This window comes from Sinocyclocheilus anshuiensis, unplaced genomic scaffold, assembly GCF_001515605.1.
Source record: "Sinocyclocheilus anshuiensis isolate Anshui unplaced genomic scaffold, SAMN03320099.WGS_v1.1 scaffold55, whole genome shotgun sequence".
Taxonomy (NCBI): Eukaryota; Metazoa; Chordata; class Actinopteri; order Cypriniformes; family Cyprinidae; genus Sinocyclocheilus; species Sinocyclocheilus anshuiensis.
This window is the reverse complement of record NW_015549647.1, coordinates 1,033,755-1,055,474: the sequence shown is the minus strand read 5'-3', so window position 1 is coordinate 1,055,474 and position 21,720 is coordinate 1,033,755. Positions and strand designations below refer to the sequence as shown.

Here is a 21,720-nt window from a genome sequence, read left to right as displayed (position 1 = left end):
CACTGTTCTTTTGAACTTTCTATTCATCAAAGAATCCTGAAAAAATGTATCAGTTTCCAAAAATATTAAGCAGCACGGCTATTTTCAACACTGATAATAAGAAATGTTTCTTGAGCAGCAAATCAGCATATTAGAATGATTTCTGAAGGATCATGTGACACTGAAGACTGGAGTAATGATGCTGAAAATTCAGCTTTGCATCACAGGAATAAATTGGATTTTATTATATATTAAAATAGAAAACAGTTATTTTAAATTGCAATAATATTTCATAATATTACTGTTTTTACTGTATTTTTTCCAAATAAATGCAGCCTTGGTGAGCATAATACTTCTTTAATGAATATTAAAATAAAAATCTTACAGACCCCAAACTTTTGAACAGTAGTGTAGGTCAGTGTGTTTTTTGTTTCTTTTTAAAACACATTAAAAAATGTAAATACATTACGTTTCCCATTTAAGGAAAGAAAGCAAAATAATAACATTTTAGCTGCAGCAGTACTGCAGATATTGAACATTTTAATTAAATTCCAATATAATTAGATTGCAGAAATACTTTACTTTTTGTTAAAAGTCCCTTTGGGATTTCATTTATAAATAAATTTGCCATTAAAGTTTTCTTAAAGAAATGTTTTCCTTCATTTATCTGTAAATGAGAGTCAGGCTGCATTTTCAAGTACTTCTGATTTCAAATTCACTAAAAGTGTTAATTGCATTAAATGAAACGGCAGCAAACCTAAATGTTAACAGCTCTAAAAGCAAAGTGTCGCTCCTTTCCTGTGATAAACAAAGCGGTGTGAAGGAGCATACTGAAACCAGTTAGTCTCTGGAGAACTAGCCTGCTTTATGTGTTCTAAACAGGCCACCGTACCCTGATACCTCCCTGTGTGTGTGACAGTTTGACTGAGTGCTGTGACCTGCTTCATAGACAGTGTCAGAGAGTTTGAGAGTGAGAGAGATAGATAAGAAAAGAAAGAAAGAAAGAAAGATTGTGATTAATTGAGTAAACAGAGGAGGGTGTGGTGTCACTGCTGTAGCATTGATCCCTCCATTGACTTACATGGATACCCTTCAAATGCGCTCTTACACACACACACACTTACATTCTCGTCACCGTTAAGAGATGAAATGCTGCACTCTGTCCTAAATGGTCTTTTAAAGGGCTAGTTAATCCAAAAATGACGATTCTGTCATCATTTACCCACCCTCATTGTGCAAAATCCATATCATTTTAGAACGGTCTGTGAGGAACAGACAGAAACTGAAGACCAAATTGTTTGCTGAAACGGTTTTCTTTTCCCTACAGCTCTCAAATTTCATTCGCATACACGTATAGAGTCCTGCAGGAATGAGTGCTAAAACCTGGAAACAAGTTCGCATTTTTTAACTTCCCAAAAGTCCCAAAGTCAACAGATTTTGTTTAAATGCCTGAAATAAGGTCTGTGGATAAAAGAAGCGCAAGATATTTTCACATTTTATTTTACAACATAAAATATCAATAATACCCCACTGGTGATTTTACACGTCTTGAAAAAGTCAGCTAAATGGGACTATCGGGGACATTAAACAACAGCAGATAAACTCATCTACTCACTAGTTTGCTTTTACAGCATCGTTGTGTTTATAATCGTGCTCTTGCAAGCTATTCTAACGCAGACTTCCCAATTTGTAGATTTTAAATAAAAATTGAATGAGTTGTCAGAAGCATAGTGGTGGTGATGTTGAAGTCATGCAACCATCGTTTATAGCCTACCTTTTGTGTTTTACTTCTGGCAATTGTATTTAGATTTCAAAATATTGAATAAAATTCAAAATAATTCAGAAAAGTTGAGTTCATTGGTGAATCCTAATGGCTTTTCTGAAGGAAACCAGGGTGATGCTAACTTCCAGGTTGGCCTACAAAATTCATTCAATAATGACAATTCATGTTAGAGCACAGGCACCAAAGCTGTTGTGAATCTGTCCACCCGAATCCCTCTGTAACTGGCACAGATTTTCAGAAAATTACTGTCATTTGACAAATAATTTACGGACAGTTACATATGTATTCCGAACATTTTATGTAAGCCTTGTTAATCAAATGACAAGGAATTTTATAGTAATGTTAATATTTAGCCAGTCATCAAACTCATTTTCTCAGATGTATATATATATATAGTGAACCTTTTGAATTCTTAATGCATGTTTTGAAGAGTGAAGTGAAGAGAATTTTCTAAAAAATTAATCAAATGTGTTGCTTCAACAAAAGTGCATCATCGTTAGAATACAATCCAAGACAAGTTGTTTGCCAAATTGTCTGCTAGACTGCAAACAAATGCCTGCATTTTGATGGTGGTGGGTGTTAATTTGCCACCGTGCAAACCACTCGAGGTGTTTGCAGTGGTTCTGTGGATCTTTTTATGTTAAGACATTTTTTTTACTATTTTATGCCACTTTCATGATTTCATCACAAACCGACCCTTCACAAGAACTAACCTGACAACATAAACCTGATTGCCAAATTACAGTCTCTCTCTCTCTCTTGTTCGTGGTGTGTTTAGAGGAGAAAGACCAGGTGAGCGAGGTACCGTGGGGTCTTTACATCCCGTGTCCGGAGCGTTACAAGAACTACTGTGTCCACGGAGAGTGCGAGTATCCTAGCAACCTCTCACCCCCCACCTGCAGGTAACTGCACCACACGACACAGACAACATATCAAACTCTTCCTTCAGCCTCTCCCACGTGCCCACAGACTCTTTAAAGGACAGTGTGAGATTGATTTTGGAGAAGCAGTGAGAAGACAAAAGCAGGGGAGAGAACGAGAAATGAGATAAGATGAGAAGTGATGAAAGATGTGCAAGAAAAATCTGAAAGATGACTCATTCCTACCAGCTTTGTCTGTGTGTGTGTGTGTGTGTGTGTGTGTGTGCCGGCTGGCAGGTGTCCCTTTAACCGCCTCCTCTAAGAGGTCGAGGCTCTAATTAAACAAGACTATGTTTTTCCCAGTGTGCACCAGCTCCCCGCTGCACACTCACTCCCACACACACACTTCCATTGCTTTTTTGCACCTATAAACACTGAATGCCTAGTAATTATCCACAAACAGTGACATCAACATCCTACTGCCATGTGATTATGTACACACTCTTTCCCTGCCCTCTGTCATCACCTGCTGAAAGTAGTTATCGATTATGGTATGCCCATCTTTTCTTTGCTTTAAACTCTAACATTGTTTGATCTTATCCATGTGTGTGTTTTTCAGTTGTCATTCAGGCTTCATTGGGCCGCAGTGTGACACGAAGGACTATAATGTGATGTATGTGGTACCTGGTTCGGGAAAGAGTTACATTCTGATCGCATCCATCATTGGAGTTCTGCAAGTGGCCATTATCTGCCTCTTAGTGCTTTGCATCACACGGTGAGCTTAAAAACACCAATCACTCAGATTTCTAGTTTTCTCTAACTTCACAAGTGCACAGCCATTCACTTCTTAGGCTGATCAATATGCAAAATCCAATAGTTGGGGCATAAGGCAGGAATATCAGAGCTAATAAATACAGGTAGACAGTGCCTCGACTGGTGTCTATCCACATGTGCGTACATTTTTTTCAGTATGAAACTGAAGCTGTAAAATGTTTAGTATTAATCTGCAAACAGCACAGAGATTTCAAGTTCACAAGAATCCGCACATATGGAAGCCTAAAAAGGCCACACATTATTATTTTTTTGTCTTGCCTTTGCGATTCCCATAAAACAAAGTGAGTTTCTGTTTTGTTTTTTGTAGAAGCAAAACAGAAAAATAACGTATGGCCTCTATATAATGATATTGATTTTTAAAGTAATTACATACTGTATTTAATCATTTGTGTTTCATTATTTATAAATCCATTATCTATTCAACCATTTTAGTACTTAATTAATTCTTAATGTACAGTGTATAACTGTATTCTCTTATAAAAATTGCATTCTTTGTTGAAAATTATTTTACAAGTAATGGACTTCTGTCGTAATCTGTCACTGGTAACCATTTAGAATTGGGAACACATGTTCACTATTAATTAAAAGATTTCCCTCAATAAACTCCTAATTTGCTGCTTATTAATAGCTAGTAAGGTAGTTGTTTAGGTATGAGTATAGGATTAAGGGATCTAAAATATGGTCATGTAGAATAAGACATTAATATGTGCTTTATAAGTACTAATAAACAGCCAATATGCTAGTAATATGTATGCTAATAAGCAACTAGTTAACAGTGAGAATTGGTCCTTAAATTAAAGTGTTACCCTGTCATTGTATGGAAAGGAGCAGCCTGAACATTATGTTATTTTATGTTAGTTAGTTAGTTAGTTTAATGATGCTGAAAATTCAGCTTTGTCATCACAGGAATAAATTACATTTTTAAATATATTACTTGAGGGACATAAGACACTTCTCTCAAAAACAATAAAAACACCATTCTTTTGAATGTTCATATTTCAATGATTTTGGTCAAACTATCCCTTTCTTATAATATATAATACAGTGACCCCAGAAAGTTTTTGGACACTTCAGCTCTTATTTTACAAACATTTTATGTGAGCGTTGAAATACATTTTGGGACCACTGTATATTCTTTATGAACTGCATTTATACAGAAAAACACACATGTAGGGCTGCAGTCTCAGCTTCGTTGATTATAATGGGATGGGGAGTGTTCTAGTATTGTCGCATTGCACAGATCTTCTGTATAATATATTCAAAATTCAACAGTTTTGTTTTTCCTGCTGCTGAGAAGGACAGTGTGATTTCCTTGATTGTCTGATGCATAAAACAGCAAATTAATTCAGTAACACTTCTCAGCTTGATCTAGCCTAAGCCTACATAAATAAATATTATGGCATACAGTTGCAGACACAAGTTTATAAATGTCATTTCAGAAATCAGAATAACTCTGATTGCAATATCCAGAGAACTAATCAACAATTGCGAATAACAATCAAATGATGAAACTTGACATGCACATTCACAGTCATGAAGTGAAAGGTGTTTCAGAAGTGCACAGTGTTCACCGCAGTGCCCTCCTTCACCTTACAGCCCGTAACCAGTTTCTATAGCAACACACTTTCCTAACTGCAGCAGTGTCTTAGGAACGTCTTTCTCTTATCTGTCTCTTGCTTTCTCCTCCTTTAATTTTCTCAAGTCCTGTCTTTCACTGTCTCGCACTCTCTCTCCTCTGTCTGTCGGTGTCTTTCGCTCTCTGTGTTTCTGTCTAGCTAATCAAAGATGCTCAGACTGAAGCACGTTTAATCAAACACACTCCTGCAAGGGCGCAGAGTTAGCGTAGTGATTAGGTGATTGTAATGATTCTCTGATGTGCATTGCATGCAGAGTGTAAGAACTACAGGGAGGTAACAAAAGTAATGGTTCAGAGAGTGAAAATACAAAGAGCGAGTAAGGAACATCAGGCCCTCTCTCATGAGCGATCATTCAGACTCTTTGACATTTTAAAAGTTTACGACGCACAGTACGGTTCGTCCGTTTTTCAACCTCTGTGCCTTTGTAACGCTCCACCTGTAAGCAGGCTTTCTGAGGCCTCTAATGTATTATGGTTGTTTTGATTGTTGCTTTGTCCTGAAACGAGGCTCCCAGGGATGCGCGGGGCTGTGGAATGGACCATGTTGTCATAATGGCTCTGTTGCCCTCAGTGTTTCCTCCCAAGGGGGAAATTGCCACCTCACTTTCATATAATCAGCACAAATGGGCTTCCACTACAATTTATTTAATATAACTCTCCAAAAGTAGCCCTGCAGGATTCTAAAGGAGAGGGTTTATTGATTAAAGACAGTGAAAGGTTTGTCAAACAGACACAATGCAGTGATAATGCAGCTTTTTTGGGATAACTTTTGCCATTATAGTTTCAGAGGGTGTACACGTGGGCTTACTAGGCATCAAAAATGGGAGGGTGATACAACTGTCCTGATATCAATGAAGAACAAACCCTCACTAAAGGAATGAAACAAAACCAAAAGTGGCATAATCTGGTCTGCCAAATCATATGGTGCAACCATAGACTGTAAAAAAAAAAAAAAACATGGACAACGTGTGTCTGTTTCTTTTAGCTGTAGAAAATGAAGCCCCAGAATTATCCTCTGTGATTTGGAGCTAGAGTCTGAGGAGCAGTGATTGTAAGGTGGATCCATGGAATCAAAGTCCCGCCCAAACTCCCGCACATCCAATCACAAGCTCACAATCATAAAACCACACCCAATTTTATAGCATCAATTAACTAATTACAAATAACTAATAACTTAATAGAAAAAAACGAACACTTGAACATACGTCAGTACAAATGACAGAAACCATTTTTGGGAAAAAAAAAATATTTGACGAGTAATTCGCTTTTTTTTTTTACGTTTGGCTCACGTCCCATTAATTTACATTGAGAACACAGGGTTTATAAAAGATAAAAAAGATAAACAGGAAATTATATCATATAGAGAGGACCCCTGCAGACCCTCCTTAGTGATCTTTGGTAATTAATAATTCATTACATTTGTAAAATAATAATAGTAATTCTTGATGGTTACACCACATGACATCATGACATTTTTCATATAAAATGGTATACACTACCATTTAAAGGTTTGTAGCCAGTGTGATTTAAAACAGCTGTAATGATAATGACATAATATTGTTGGAATCACATTGCTGGAATTTTGTTTTGTTTTTTCCAGCTGATGAACGATAAAAACATCCAATCGGAATCCGCCTGTTTTTAAAGAGCTTGAGTATTTAAAGCATCAGATGACAAAACTGCAGCGCACTTACAGTACAATAACTTATAATAACAGAACATTATCCTCCATTGGTGTGGACGCTAAAATGGTTATCTTTACAGTTATTGTGCTTGTTGTAAAAAGGCCTTTATAATGTTACAAAAAATCTATTTCAAATAAATACTGTTCTTTTGAACTTTCTATTTATCAATCTAGAAAAAAATGCATCAGTTTCCACAAAAATATTAAGCACAACCGTTTCTTGAGCAGCAAATCAGCATATTAGAATGATTTCTGAAGGATCATGTGACACTGAAGACTGGAGGAATGGTGCTGAAAATTCAGCTTTGCCCTCACAGGAATCAATTGCATTTTAAAACAGTTATTTTGAATTGTATTCATATTTCACATGCGCATCATAATAAATAGGCCTGTTTTACAAAACTTTAAGAATTCTCCCTTAAATGTGTTATATATCACTGACAATGAGAGAATCTCAGTTTTAATGTGGTATATGGCACATAGTCAGGATAATTATGGTTCAAATATGCTGCAGTTTTATAAAATAAGCTTGTCTTTACATTGGAATTTCTCAAAAACATGATTTTCTGAGCCTGAAATTCAGCAAATTTTTGACATGGCGGTAGTCAATATTAAAGATATAAAGGTTATATATTCACAGAATTATCTTTAGATTATGTAGGATGATTTTATGTACAAAACAGTGAATCACACAAAAATGACTTTAGCTGGGTTTTCACCGACAGGGTCACTGCTTTCAAAAAAGCTCAAACTTTTAAACTTTAAGCAAGAGAAGGTGGTTCAGGCTGTCACTGGGGAAAAACAGCTAAAAAATATTTTTAATAAAAATAATGCACAAAACCTGTGATTATTTATTGCTATTAATTTTCTTAATTTACCCACCATTGGCTGGTGTGGCAAAAAGTTCATTTGAGGCTGTGAATCTAATGCTTTAAGACTTGGTCGGTGATTAGTTTCCTCAACCCATTCAGGCAGTCAGTTAAAGGTTCTCTTCACTGTGGAAAACTTGATGTTTGCGAGCGAGAGGATGGAACTAATTAAAACAGCAACAGCTTTGGTCTGGTCAGGAATCAGTGTCTCCCGCGGACCCTGCTGCCTCCGAGCCGATTTAAGAGCCAGGGGCACAGTCTGCCCTATGCAAAACATGACATTTAATAAAGCATCGAGGAAAATATAATAAAGATTCCCTGTGGTGGAAAAGGTTTCCCCTGCTGAGCTGCAAGGGAAGAGAGAGACGTTGTTAATGAGACAATTTAAACCACAGCTAGTGTCTGTCTGATGCTATCTGATCTCCATTCGTCTCTCTACATCTCCCTCTTTCTGTGCATTTTATATATTATGATTAGAGCTGTCAGTTTAACGTATTAATGTAGTAAAATTAATTATATAAAAAACAACATGTTAAAAATTTAACACATTTAATCATGCCCACTGACCCCTATGTAAATTCTGTAATAAGGACCATAGATCAATAATATAATACGGTAATAAGAGTCCTGTGTGAAAGTCTACCTCAGACAGATTGACAAAATGCAATTGAAAAATGGATTACTATGCAGGCTGTAGGTCACTGGCCGGCTTTTTTAATGATATGGAGAAAGGAAAAAACAATATATTGACTCCTTAAGGTCTGTGAAAATAATGCTTTAAAACTTGGTAGGTGATTTGTTTCCTCAACCTGTATAGCCAATTAAAGTTAAAGTTAAAGGTTGTCTTCACTGTGTAAAACTCGATGTTTGTAAGCAAGAAGATAGAACTCATGAAAACAGGAACAACTTTGGTCTGGTCTGGAATCAGTGCCGTCTTCTTCATTGTCATTGAAGTCAATATATTCTTGTCAGAAACGTTATCATTTTAGGTGATTTTTCTTGTAATATGTATGTAAAATGTAGTTATTTGTGTTTAATTTGATTGCATGTTTTTTTTATTGAAAGCCTTAGTCTAAAATCGAATCTATTTTTTTATATAAAAGCTCCTGGTTTGCTGTGCTTGTTTGTTAATAATAATTTATTGTTGTTTTTATTATTATTATTATTATTATTACTATTATGCTGGTATCATGTTTATTTTACATAATATATTCATCAGTTTACATTTTACTCCTTAAAGCCCCTCGTCTCTTGACAACAGACAGTGATAATAATAATAATAATAATAATACATTATTACTAAACAGAAATAAACTAAATAAATATTACTATTGCAGAATAATCTGTTATGTTTATCTGTTATGTATCATGTTTATAATATTTAATGATTTTATGTTTTAATCCTTTAAGCATCTCCTTTCTTGACAACAGACAGTTATTATTATTATTATAATTAAATAAAAATATTAAATTAATAAATAATTACTATTACTATTGTAATATTCCCCTGTACAAAACAATTATATATATATATATATATATATATATATAAAATACAATAATGTTTTTACGTTTAACACACATGCAGATGTGAGATCATGTTTAGCAGCATTTACTGAGCTGCTCTGAGACTGAAAACATTGGATCATATAAAAGAGACGCTTCACACTGAAACAGGCAGCACATATATTTAAAACACAATATTTGCAATTTGATTATCAAGCTAAGCGGTATTGTAATTTCAGATTTATTTTAATTAATCGTGAAGCCCTATTAAATCGAAGAATGAGGAACATAAACTTCCTTTTTTTGTTGTTGTTGTTGTTTTTTTTGTGTTTCCAGAAGGTGTCCACGTGGGAATCGGATAGCACGACAGAAACAAAACGTTCCACACTTCAACTCCCAAAACACCCTGCGGGCCTCCACCAGACTTATCTGACGAACCCTTCAACTTAGAGTGACATGTGCTAAAGACAGCAGAGAAAAGGCCCCGGGGAATTGTGGGAACATACCCCCCTCCTGACAGGTGTTACTGGGTGTGTGTAAGAACTGAGACTGGACTCCTGGCAGTGTGCAAACCTTATCGTCCCATGATTCCCCGAGGACGCAAACAGGGGACAGCCTCACGGGACGGGCCTGCAGTGGTTTTTCCACCTGGCCTGCAGGCTTGAGTCAGACTCAGTGGGAAAGAGAGCAGGCAGTCAGCTTCGTCAGAGCGTACAGCCAAAAACAGCCCTTCCCTGGGGTTGCAACAATCTGGAAAGAGAAGTGCTTGTGGAAGGATCAACCAATTAATAATAATTTTTTCATTTAAATAAGTCATACTGCAGCCTTCTTAGAAATTTGCTGAGGCCCCTAGTGGGCAACAGAATGTGCAATTTGAAATAGCTGTTTACATGTTTTGTGTGTGTGTGTGTGTGTGTGTGTGTGTGTGTGTGTGTTGTACTGTTACCAATGCCCTCTGTGACCTGAGGTAACTTGTGGAACCAGATCCAACAGTCCATAGGAGACGGAATGGCGTGCATGTGTATGTGTGTGAGCAAGCTTAGATGTATAAAACTACAAATGATGCATGAAAGAGAATTTGTTATGATTCTTGTTGCCATTATGATAAATCACCACACGATGGCAATGCTGAATCAAGGGAGTGTCTCAAATGGATTATTTACATACTGATCATGCCTTCATTCATAATGCGAAGACATTAATTAGTCTTTCTGTGAAAGGGTGTTAAAAAGGTGATTTTTTTTTAAAGCACATTTCCTATGGAAGCACGTTTCCGCCACTGAATAAAAAATAAAAAAGGTAATTGCAACTTTGTATCTCACAATTCTGAAATTTTTTCTCATAATTGCGTGATACAAACTCGCAATTCTGACTTTTTTTTCTCAGAATTGCGAGTTTATATCTCGCAATTCTGACTTTATAACACGCAATTGCGAGTTTATATCACGCAATTCTGAGAAAAAAAGTCAGAATTGTGAGTTTATATCTCGCAATCAGTGTTGTCAAGTCCGCGGTTTTCCCGCGGAATTGAGCTACTTTAAAGAGATAGTTCACTGTGAACTATAAGTTTAATGTGAACTTTTTTAACACATTAATACATGAACAGAGAGTCCCATTCCATCCAACATCCTCCAGACTCCAATCCTTCATTACTTGATGATGTATAAATGTGACACTGAAAGCTAATTGGCTTGAATAGTTCGTTTTGGTAATGATTATTTTGGTTATATTGATTATATTTGTGGATAAAGTGTACTTCAACTTAGCTTTTAGCTTCAGCAAAATAAGCAAAGACATTGTGCCACAATTCTGATTGGTCATTTTAGATATTTAGTATATTTAATATAGATATTTCTATCATGACAACTCTCTGAGATTTTAGCATGGTAATGGTCTTGGCGGAATAGATCTGCTACGCTGCTGCTGCTGTTGGTTATTGCTGTATTTGTAGATTATTGCTGCTGCTGCTGCTGCAAGCAAGTACAGGAACTTGCTAATGCCGATACATATGCCGATATAGTGCTGTGAGTATTTAAGACATACTGCTGCTGCAAAAATAGCATATAAAATAACCCGTAGCAGATCTATAAAGGTGGAGCTGGGGAAGGTGGAGGGTTTCAGAGGAACTCTGAAAGTGCACTGCAATGCTCAAGCGAATGCTAACCAGCCACTTAATATGCAATATGAACCAATCAGCTTGTGACAAGTCGTTTAATGCTAAGAATATCATCAGTTTACATTAAGGACCCATCAGCCTGCGCCATCTAGAGTTTCATGACAGAACTTGGTATTAAATGTGGCTTTAGTACAATACTTTTTCAGGCTCTTCTCATCAAAACACAAAAGAAAGACTGCCACAAGCCTCGTGTAATGAGCAAATTTGTATCTGTGAAGGAGTGTGAAGCCTTATAGATGAGCCTGGCTACCACAGGCGCTTTTCTCTCACAATTATGAATAAGCTACACCAGGGCTGTGTGCGGCTGTGGAATGATGTGTGTTTGTGGCGAGTTCGAGGTTGTAAGGTAATCAATTACTTCCATGACTTGCTTGAAGTAGATTCTTAGAATTCCTCCCTCATTGCAGTGCCAGGTACACCAGGATCTCTTCCTCTCATAGGTTTCCCAGAGTCGGGCTGTCAGCAGGGAATCTCAATAACAAGTACAGCAGGCACTCCACAGACACAGACAGCAGGGAGGTCTGCTTCTAGGGTAAATATAAGTTGAGGGGAGGGGTGGGTTTGGTCTTGAAGAAAAGAAAAACTGTAAAGGAGGGATCATAGGGGTCGAGGTCATAAAGAGAGAAAGAAAATGAGAGAAAAAGAGGAAGGATAGAAAGTTGTTAATAATCAATAAATCCAAGGCAAACAGAACAAAGTCATTTTATGATAGATCTATAATGCAAAGATTAACTTTAGACACAGGGCTTGATCAAAAGAAAGAGAGAGAAAATTAATAACAAAATAATCGAGTCAAAAGGTTTGAAGGGGCACTTTTGCATCAATTTAATTATTTATTGATTTTGTTCTAAAAAGGGTATAAAAGATATAAAATATGATACTGGAATTTTCATATTGACACCTTTATTGTTAATAGACTACATGCACTTTACATGAAATTTTCCCTTGGCATATTAGACATTTCATGAAACTATTTCCTGTAAACTATAAACAATTTGTACAAATACTGTACAACAATACACCTTCTGTTACAAAACTCAATATGTATCCATAGTTTGGCTTACATGGCTGTTAGCAAACTTATTTATACAAAATATTCAAGAATGAGATTTGTGCTGTAGGTATAATTTTGGGACACTAGTATATGATTCTGTTGACCATGTTTATCCAGTTGATTTGTTTTACTGTACCACTCAGGAATTTTTTTACGTTTTTATTCATTCACATCCAATTCTATTGTTCTGGTACAGTGCTTGTAAATACAGCAAAATGTATGTAATGTATGTTCTTGATAACCTGTTTAAAGCAGCACAGGTACAGATTCCCGAGCACCCATGGAAAAACACAAGATATTCTCGGTTAACTTTAACCAATCAAAAATAAATAAATAAAATAAACAGACACACAATTGGAATTTTGTGTCATTGGCGGAAAACACCGGCAGAAACATATATTGGCACCTGTGGAAAGCAGCCATGGCTTTTAAGAGACCAGGGCAACAAGTAAACTGTCACACAAAATAAGACATAAGGGCATAATTGACATGCAAAGTACCTTTTAATTTTCCACATTTGTCACAGCAGATCTTCATCCTATGCAAATGAATATGAATCACGTTTTAGTGTGGGCTGAGAAAAATCGCACAAAATGTACAACTCACTTACAGTACAACAACTCTAGGAAGCACTACAGTTGAAAGAGGGTCCATGAAGAAAGTGATAAGATGGTAAATCAAAGTCTGTTTTCAGAAACACAAATATTAAACTTGGTACATCGAAGGGTGTTCGAACCTAATCCTAAAATGCAAAGAAGGGGCAGTCAATAAATAGACAAACAGTAAAAACCAATGAGCAGAATCGTGAAAAAATGGCAAAATTTAAAATAAAACTGTGGATTCCCATTAGACAGGTAAATGTAGCCTTGGCTTTGATGGTCTACAGACAGATTAAACTACGCATTATTTTCTCTAATACATAATAACAGAAACATAATAAACACTGGTAATAATCATTTTTGCATAGTGCTGCCAAGATGGCCAATTGGTGAATCAGGAATAACACAAGAATAGGGGCAGTTTTGCATACATTCTATGAAGAGGGATGTTTTTTTTCACTCACAGATGCTTATTACAGTTTATTTGACAGTTGAGAATGAGATTAGCAAGAGTTTAAAAAAATAAATAAAAACATTGTAATAAATGTTTGTGCTAACTATAGTGTGCATTGTTTTCTGCTGGAGTATCAAACTTTTTGTTTGCTTATGCCCTAAGTAAGCAGAGTTGCAATTAAAAGTTTAACATAAGAGCCTTGGTTGCAAACGGTTAAACCTGTAACCCTTTCTTACAGTTAAGTTTCTAAGTTATTTTATTTATACTTCCACACATGTTTGCAGTAATGCACTAAAAGTATGGTAGTCTATGAAGTAAGGCATTCTGGAGAGTTTTAAAGAATTTAAATAGATAATACAGAAAAGTTAAGTGAAATAAAAAAATATATAACAATACATTTATAATATACAAATATTAAATAAAAAAAATAAATAAATAAGAAATGAGCAGTAAATGGATTTTAAAAAGACTTTGGGATGGGATGACTTTTTTTCTTTATTGAAATACTGACATTGAGTCATAAAGCAGAATTAATACAGAGTGTGCAATATAATATAATTCAATATAATAGAATATACTGTAGCTATGTATTAATGCCACACTGTCTGGCTATTTTTTTTCTCCAAAATATGTAATTTTTTAATAATCTCCATTTCTTGGCCTCAAAATAATATATTGTTGCCTAACATATTATCATGTTTCCACAAGTTCATATGTCATGGCCACAGCAATACAAAGTGAACTAAACCAGTACCTTCCTGTAGGCCTACACATTTCTAGCATCGTTCTTGGCCAAATTTAGTTTTGATGCTTTCAATAAACAAACTTTCAATAAACTTCAACCTAATATAAATTAACCTGGAACATTTCTTAAATTTGAAGTCTGTTAAAATTTCTGTGGGTTATTTGGTTAATAACCACTGATCTATAATAGAGAACATAGTAAGATGGTACACTTCCGGTGGCTTCACAGCCGAATGGCAGTTTAGAACGCAGTGAGCGATCCAGTCATATACTGTATATATATATATATATAGATCAGTGTTAATAGCAATTTGAAGTCTGTTAAAATTTCTGTGGGTTATTTGGTTAATAACCACTGATCTATAATAGAGAACATAGTAAGATGGTACACTTCCGGTGGCTTCACAGCCGAATGGCAGTTTAGAACGCAGTGAGCGATCCAGTCATATACTGTATATATATATATATATATAGATCAGTGTTAATAGCACTATTGACTCCAACTGGTGATAGCCTCTCTTCACACATAAGTTGGGTAACTTTATGTTGTTTACTTCCTCAGCTCCCAGTTTTTGCACAATGGCACATTAATAAATTACATCAAAATTTGGCATTTCATTTTGGGATGATTTCAAAGTATCTTCCTAAATGCTTCAAGAACACATAAATACTCTTTGACTCCCATGAGTAAAAGGGGAGTTCATATGTACTGAACTTGTGTCACTGTAAGAGTTTCCAAGGAAGCAGCTGTGGTATTCCAGACAATCTGGTCTTGTTGCACTTGAGCTATGATGGTGCAATTACATAGTGTTTTCTCCAGGGGGCGACAAGTCGTTTCTAAACGATATGCAACCTGAGCCATTTGCCTTCAAGTGTTTTGAGATATTCCCATAGAAAACACGAGATCAAGATGTGAGTTCCCTGGAATGAGAACAATGGGGGAAAAGTTGATAAGGCAGGAATCCCCACCCTTTTAATGTAATCCTAACAGGCAGAATTACATCTCTCACCCTTTCTCTCATCCTGTCTCTTAATTCCTTTTTTACTGCCATTCAAATGCATGTTAAACTACTATTTGCTAACTAAGGAAAGGTTCTAAATCACCATGTTATTTACTACTGCGTGAGCCTAGCGCTATACAAGCACACACATGCCTGTCAACTGTTTTGCATTTAGAAAACACAATATGAACTTGTGTTAAAATTAATGTGCTTGTATGCTATGTAATCTGCTTTAGCATGTAAAGTATCCCCAGAGTAGAGGTCAGAGGTCCATGAATGGACTCTTTTCCACTCTCAGAAGTCTGTGTTTCCAAAGCCATTACCCTGCAAAGGAAAAAGGAGGGGAAATTACATCATGGAGGCATGTATAACAATGCAGAAAGAAGGAAATGGGAGCAATTAAGACATTCTGTGTTTGCGTGTATAAGAGGCAAACACCCAAGAAAATGACAAGGAGGTTTCACACAATTTTTTAAGATTTAATAATTAATTTCATGCTAGCAGTGTTTTTATTGTCCATTATATTTCCCTGCATAGTGAAATGTAAACGCAAAGTTTTCCAGTTTTGCTGCTAAGTTTCGCCATGCTCCTGCTACTGCTGGAGGCAGGAAAAATGACTCCACTCGCACGGCCTGAGAACTGTTTGTGTGACATTTTTTCCAGAATAAACTGGCTACAACTGAAGAAATAAATACAGGCAAACATACACAAATTCTTGTGCACATCTACCCACGCAGAAAACTCCTCTTGCTTAGCAAATCTTTATTTAAAGGGAAAACACACACCTTTGTTTTATCTTCCTTTCTGTATCCCTTTCACTCTCTCTCTCTTTATTCACAGATGAGCTCATCCTTCAAACATGACACTTAATATTCTATTGCTCTCTTCAATATAAACAGAACAAAACCTAGAGAGCCAGAGAGAGTTAGGGGGAGGTTCTACATGTGAAGAGAGTTGCTCATGTTCCAGCGTACACACTCACATACTCGCACTTGACACATGCAAACACATAACTCCCTCACCAATGGGCCAGGCTAGCTGCCATGGAAACCAAGCTCCACCCCCATAGGGTGTGGACAGGCTTTTTAAGCTGTGGGGAAGCCTCTACACGGCTCTTCCAATCGCACCAGAGAGGGAGGGAGAGGCAGAGAGAGAGAAGAAAGAGTGAGTGTGGCTATCTTCAAAAAGGGGTGGGAACGTTGAACCTGGAAGCTGAAAAGTTATTCCCAAGCCTGTAAACAAGAATCAACGCTGTAAGAACGTGGTGGCACTAAAACCAACTAGGAGGGGAACTCAGTACAGCCAGACCAGCTCACTTAAAGGTGAAGAAAGGTAAAGAACTAAACCATTTTCCTAAGTAAAGTTATCCGTCGAGACCAAGAGCAGCTTCAGAATGGGAGAAGATGCAGTGCAAGCAGAGAGGAGCAGCATGGTCAGCACACATGAGAACCAAGAGCTGGTGGTGCCAAGCCCCAGCCCCACTCAGTCTTCACCCACACATAGCCTCTCACAGCTGGGCACCGTCGCAACCAACGCCTCTATTGGAGAACCTAGCAGCACTGGGCCTCTGGCTGGGGGCACTACAGGCACTCTCACCAGAGATGGAGCTTCACCAACAGGTCAAGTGAATGCCATCACTGTCTTGACACTTCTAGATAAGCTGGTGAATATGCTGGACTCGGTGCAAGAGAACCAGCATAAGATGGAGATGAGACAGGTCGAGATAGAGGGGTCGGTGAGGGGCATCCAGAACGATATGACCAAGCTCTCCAAAAGTCACACTTCCACCTCCAACACGGTCAGCAAACTCCTGGAGAAGAGTCGCAAGGTCAGCATCCACATGAAGGAGGTCAAGGACAAGATGGATAAGCAGGCCGTCCAGGTGAAGAAATTGGAGGCTAATCATGCTCAGCTGATCAAGAGAAACAACTTCAAAGTGCTCATCTTCCAGGTAAATGCACAGTGTGTGTAATGGGGAGCAGTTGGTGGTGGGGTGTTTGATGTGCTCATGTGAGGACACTGAATGATTGCATTGTGCGGGTGATCATCGACAGTTCAATTGTCTCCAACTCTCATAACAATAAGGGATATTAGCTGAGTCTAATGAATCTAAATGTAATTTGACTAAATTACCTCATAGTTGAAGAACAGATCACATGCCTCCCTCAGGGTAGGTCCATTTCTGAAACAGGGGAGAAGGGTGAAAGTTCAGAGTGTAAAGATGAAAGCAATGCTTGAGAGGGTGTGATGTCGCTTAAGGTCATTGTGAGGTGGGATGGAATGGAAGCAAGAACTAGGTGGTCGCCTCTTATCTCTGTCTCTAATGGCTAATGCTTTGGGGTCAAAAGCTCAGACAGACTACCCAAACTGTCGAGTGTTTCTGGGATGTCAAACCTGGTCAAATCCATGGCTTTATTTGTGGATGTTTGAGCACCTGAAAGCACAACTCCTTTTAAGTCCTTGCAAGTTTTGTACTTGACTCAAAGTATTAACCTCTCAAATACCCAGCTAGAATTTTAGATATCCCAATATTTCAGAAAGAAAATCAGTGGGATTCCAAACTAAGAGAGAGCTCGAGAGAGACTCAATAGGGGAGGCTTGTTTTGAAGCTTAGCCAAAAGCTATTATTTAAAGCACAATAGCCTTGAATAGAAGGTGTGTCCAGAGATCAGCTACAGTGCACCGTAATGTGTATCCTGTTGTCAGAAGACCCGTGCTGAAATGTGCTATGCTACACTGGCTAGCTGCTGTTTAGTGCAAGATCTACAATCAACCGAATGACTCAGTGATTCCAAAGACAGAGAGCACTGAGAGAGGCTTTCCATTTTCCCCTCTCTCTCCCCAGCTGTGTGGTTACTGCAGAAGTACATGATGTAGAGAATGAGAGAGGGCCTAGAGAAACACATTTTTAGAAAGTCAACTTTCCATGTGCGAAGAGAGTGTTTAAACTAAGATGGGATAGTAAATTTCTTCGATGAACTAGTGTGAAAACACCCTGTAGTTTCTACAGTTGCCGTCATAGACAGAGTGCTGTTTGTTAAAGCTGGCCAAAAATGGTTGGTGTGTGTATGTGTGTGTGTGTGTTGCTATGGCACCTACCTTGTTTATTTGGAGGGAAATCCGATTGGAGGGTATGACGGTTGAGATTTCCCTCTTTGTCCAAATTATTTCAGGCTCATTACTTGCAGAAAGGGATTTGGTTTGCTGTTTTTCATTTTCTAAGCATTTGCAAAGCAGTCCAGGCATGTCTGGTCAGCATCTAAGGGAATGTGTGTTAATCCAGCCATGGGGTTCTTGTGTTCTCCTGATCTGTCCTGCATCATAGTTCGGATGGGTGGGACTGTGGTGGACACAGGGGCAAAATGTTCCCAGAGCTTTAACATTTCCACCCCCCCCCCCCCCCCTACACTCTCCCGTGGGGTTGCCTGGGTTTGTTTCTAAGGAATGATAGGATTTGACCAGTACTGCAACTATTCTCATTATTAAACAAACACAACTTCTGCGGGGGAACCAAAATACGTTTTCAAGTCACTTGTGCGAAGTGTTTCACATTTATATACAATTGTCCACTACTAAACAAGCTTGAGAAAAACTTAAAAAGACTTTCGGGTGAAGCCTTTGTGATTTTGTAAGTCAACAAATAGTCTATTTGTCTTTTAACATTCTCAGTTTTATTTCCTGATCTCTATAGCTACATTCAGGTGTTCACCACACCCTGCCTGCCTGTGTTTTTCACTTTTATCTTCGCCTGCTGTTGTTGGATTCGGGGGGCTTGGCTCCCCCGTTAGGCGGACTTACAGGCGGGAGAGAGAATGTTGTTCTTGCATAAGCAGAAACTCTGGCTCAAACACTCACATTCCAGAGGTGGAGAGAGTCTCTCCCATATTCAAAATGATATAAATAGGCCAGTAACCAAAATCAATTAGAACTCCATGAAACATGGATCAAGACACTGGTCACCACAGCCATAAAAGAGAAAAGGAAGAAGGAGCTTGTAAAGTTTGTTAGCTTATGAGGAGACTTCCTGGATTTAGACAAACATCATTCCATTTGCAATTCTTTTGCATGATGCAACGTTCAATGAACATATTTAACTAATTGTCCCTGTGTTTCTCAAACCTTCACATATGGATTGTGTTATAACTGCACAATATTTCCAAATTCTCATTACTTTCAGCACACAATGCTCCAATTTTTTCATGCTGAAAGCCAAATCTAGAGTAGGAAAGCACAAGATGGAATATTTTTACAACTAACCCTTCGCTATCACCTAATAAGGCTATCTGTGCCTCTCCAGAGAGAGAGGGAGAGAGGGGGAGAAAAAGTATGAGTGCAAGAAGGCCTGTAGGCAGAGAAGACAAGAGTGTTTGTTTTCTGTTGTCCATCAAAAAGGTATTATGTCTCTCCAAACTCAGCTTACTGTTAGAGTTCCCACTGGTGCACTGGTGTTAAGATGAAATTGCTAAAAGATGAGAAAAGTGCTCATAGATTTGCAACATAGCTGTTGCTCAGTGATATTCCAAAAAAAAAAGTCACCTAAGTTTGAATCTATCTGGAACTGTTTTTTGAAGCTACTAATTCACTAAAACAAACACAACTTTACACATAGAAAACTTAAATAAAACTGATTTAAAAAGATAATTTAATAAAATAAAATAAAAAATAGCAAATTAGGCTGAAATCACACCACGGTAATGACAGAAGTGTATAAGCGGTACAATTTTTGTACTGCGGTACAAAAGATGATATTAACATTTAATTCCTGAGAAACAAATCATCAAAAGGTCCATTAAAAAGAAACACTATTTTTCTAAATATGTAAATTGTAAGTTAACACTGGCTGGGCCTTCCTGAGCTGGACATATACTGTAATAATCTACAAAAAAAACAGACATCCTTTTGCACTAGGGATTCAAAAGCTGACAGAACTCTGGCCCTTTAGTCCTATCTAAATACACACACACACACACACACACACTGAAGAGACAAAAGCTGGTATTGTGCGTGTCCCGTGACAGGGAGCAATGCCAGCACAGAGGGAACACTATACACACTCATAATGCCATGGGAACTCATGGGGACATACATGCTGGGACAAACCAGCCCAGAAACAGACTACACATCAACTACAAAGGAAACTGCAACAAAACCATGCCCTTTCACACTAATCTTTCATCAACCTCTTCTTTCAGAATAAAGGTTAAGTAATAAATAAACCCATTTAGGCTGATATAAGACCTCTGATTCACATCAGGGTCCTGATCACCCCGTTAAAGTTTATTCTGCAATAATGACTCACTGACTGCACATTATTCCACTTATTACAGAGACTACTTTGGGGAAAAAAAATACTAATGGACAAGAAATACTGCAATTTTTTCCATTATGTGAGGGGAAAAAAACAGAATGCAAAATACTGTGACTGACCAATCAGAATCAAGTATTCCAGAGAGCCCTGTAATATAATGTGTGTGTATGTATATATATATATATATATATATATATATATATAATGTAATGTTTAAACTTGTTAAGTATATAATTTGGAGCTAAAACCAAAACTACCATTAAAACTAAAACTACCACATATTCAGTGATGTGACATGTTTTACAACACGTCATATTATAATATAACGTGTTTGAGGAAGTTCTGGGATTAAGTTGAAGCTCATGACAGAATCAGAATAGCCATAATTGCAGTAAAACGTTAAGGTACTGTAGTTCTAAATCGCACTATACAGGCATAGGATTGAATCGCATTTCTCGAACTCTGACAAAAGAACATTTCTCAGTGAATAATTGTAATAATGGCAAGTAGCATGCTTGAAGAGATTTGCTCATGTGAGAGCTGTGATATAATGTGTGTGTATGTATATATATATATATATATATATATATATATATATAATGTAATGTTTAAACTTGTTAAGTATATAATTTGGAGCTAAAACCAAAACTACCATTAAAACTAAAACTACCACATATTCAGTGATGTGACATGTTTTACAACACGTCATATTATAATATAACGTGTTTGAGGAAGTTCTGGGATTAAGTTGAAGCTCATGACAGAATCAGAATAGCCATAATTGCAGTAAAACGTTAAGGTACTGTAGTTCTAAATCGCACTATACAGGCATAGGATTGAATCGCATTTCTCGAACTCTGACAAAAGAACATTTCTCAGTGAATAATTGTAATAATGGCAAGTAGCATGCTTGAAGAGATTTGCTCATGTCATGTAAACATCTTAATCCATGTAATTCCTTACTCGGATCGCTGCCAATTATGCATGTAAACGTGGTCATTGTTGCTTGAAGTTTTTCCAGGGCTGATTTTTTAGAGAGGGAAAGCCTCTTCCACTCAGCTCTCCCACCCCATCCTGCTCCAACTAGTTTGTTCCGCCTCACATCTTACACACACGAAAACACATGCACACCCATACACGTAACAGTAGCCTACATTTCTTTGCACACACAAACAGTGTTGAACTGATTAAGCTATACAGTTAACAAGTACAAATTACTCATAATGTATAGTA

General features: G+C 37.2%; 2 protein-coding genes across 2 annotated transcripts in view; both read left to right on the top strand.

Annotated features, from left to right (window-relative positions):
* Window positions 1–9,921, top strand: part of LOC107659984 (tomoregulin-2-like) — a 59,730-nt gene extending 49,809 nt beyond the window's left edge. Inside the window, exons 8-10 of the mRNA XM_016449121.1 lie at window positions 2,541–2,664; window positions 3,242–3,397; window positions 9,488–9,921. Of these exons, the coding sequence (XP_016304607.1) occupies window positions 2,541–2,664; window positions 3,242–3,397; window positions 9,488–9,584 (377 nt within the window). The 3' untranslated portion in view covers window positions 9,585–9,921. The remainder of the gene's footprint in view (window positions 1–2,540; window positions 2,665–3,241; window positions 3,398–9,487) is intronic.
* A 6,330-nt stretch (window positions 9,922–16,251) lies between these two features.
* Window positions 16,252–21,720, top strand: part of LOC107660017 (serum deprivation-response protein-like) — a 15,600-nt gene continuing 10,131 nt past the window's right edge. Inside the window, exon 1 of the mRNA XM_016449157.1 lies at window positions 16,252–17,130. Within this exon, the coding sequence (XP_016304643.1) occupies window positions 16,573–17,130 (558 nt within the window). The 5' untranslated portion in view covers window positions 16,252–16,572. The remainder of the gene's footprint in view (window positions 17,131–21,720) is intronic.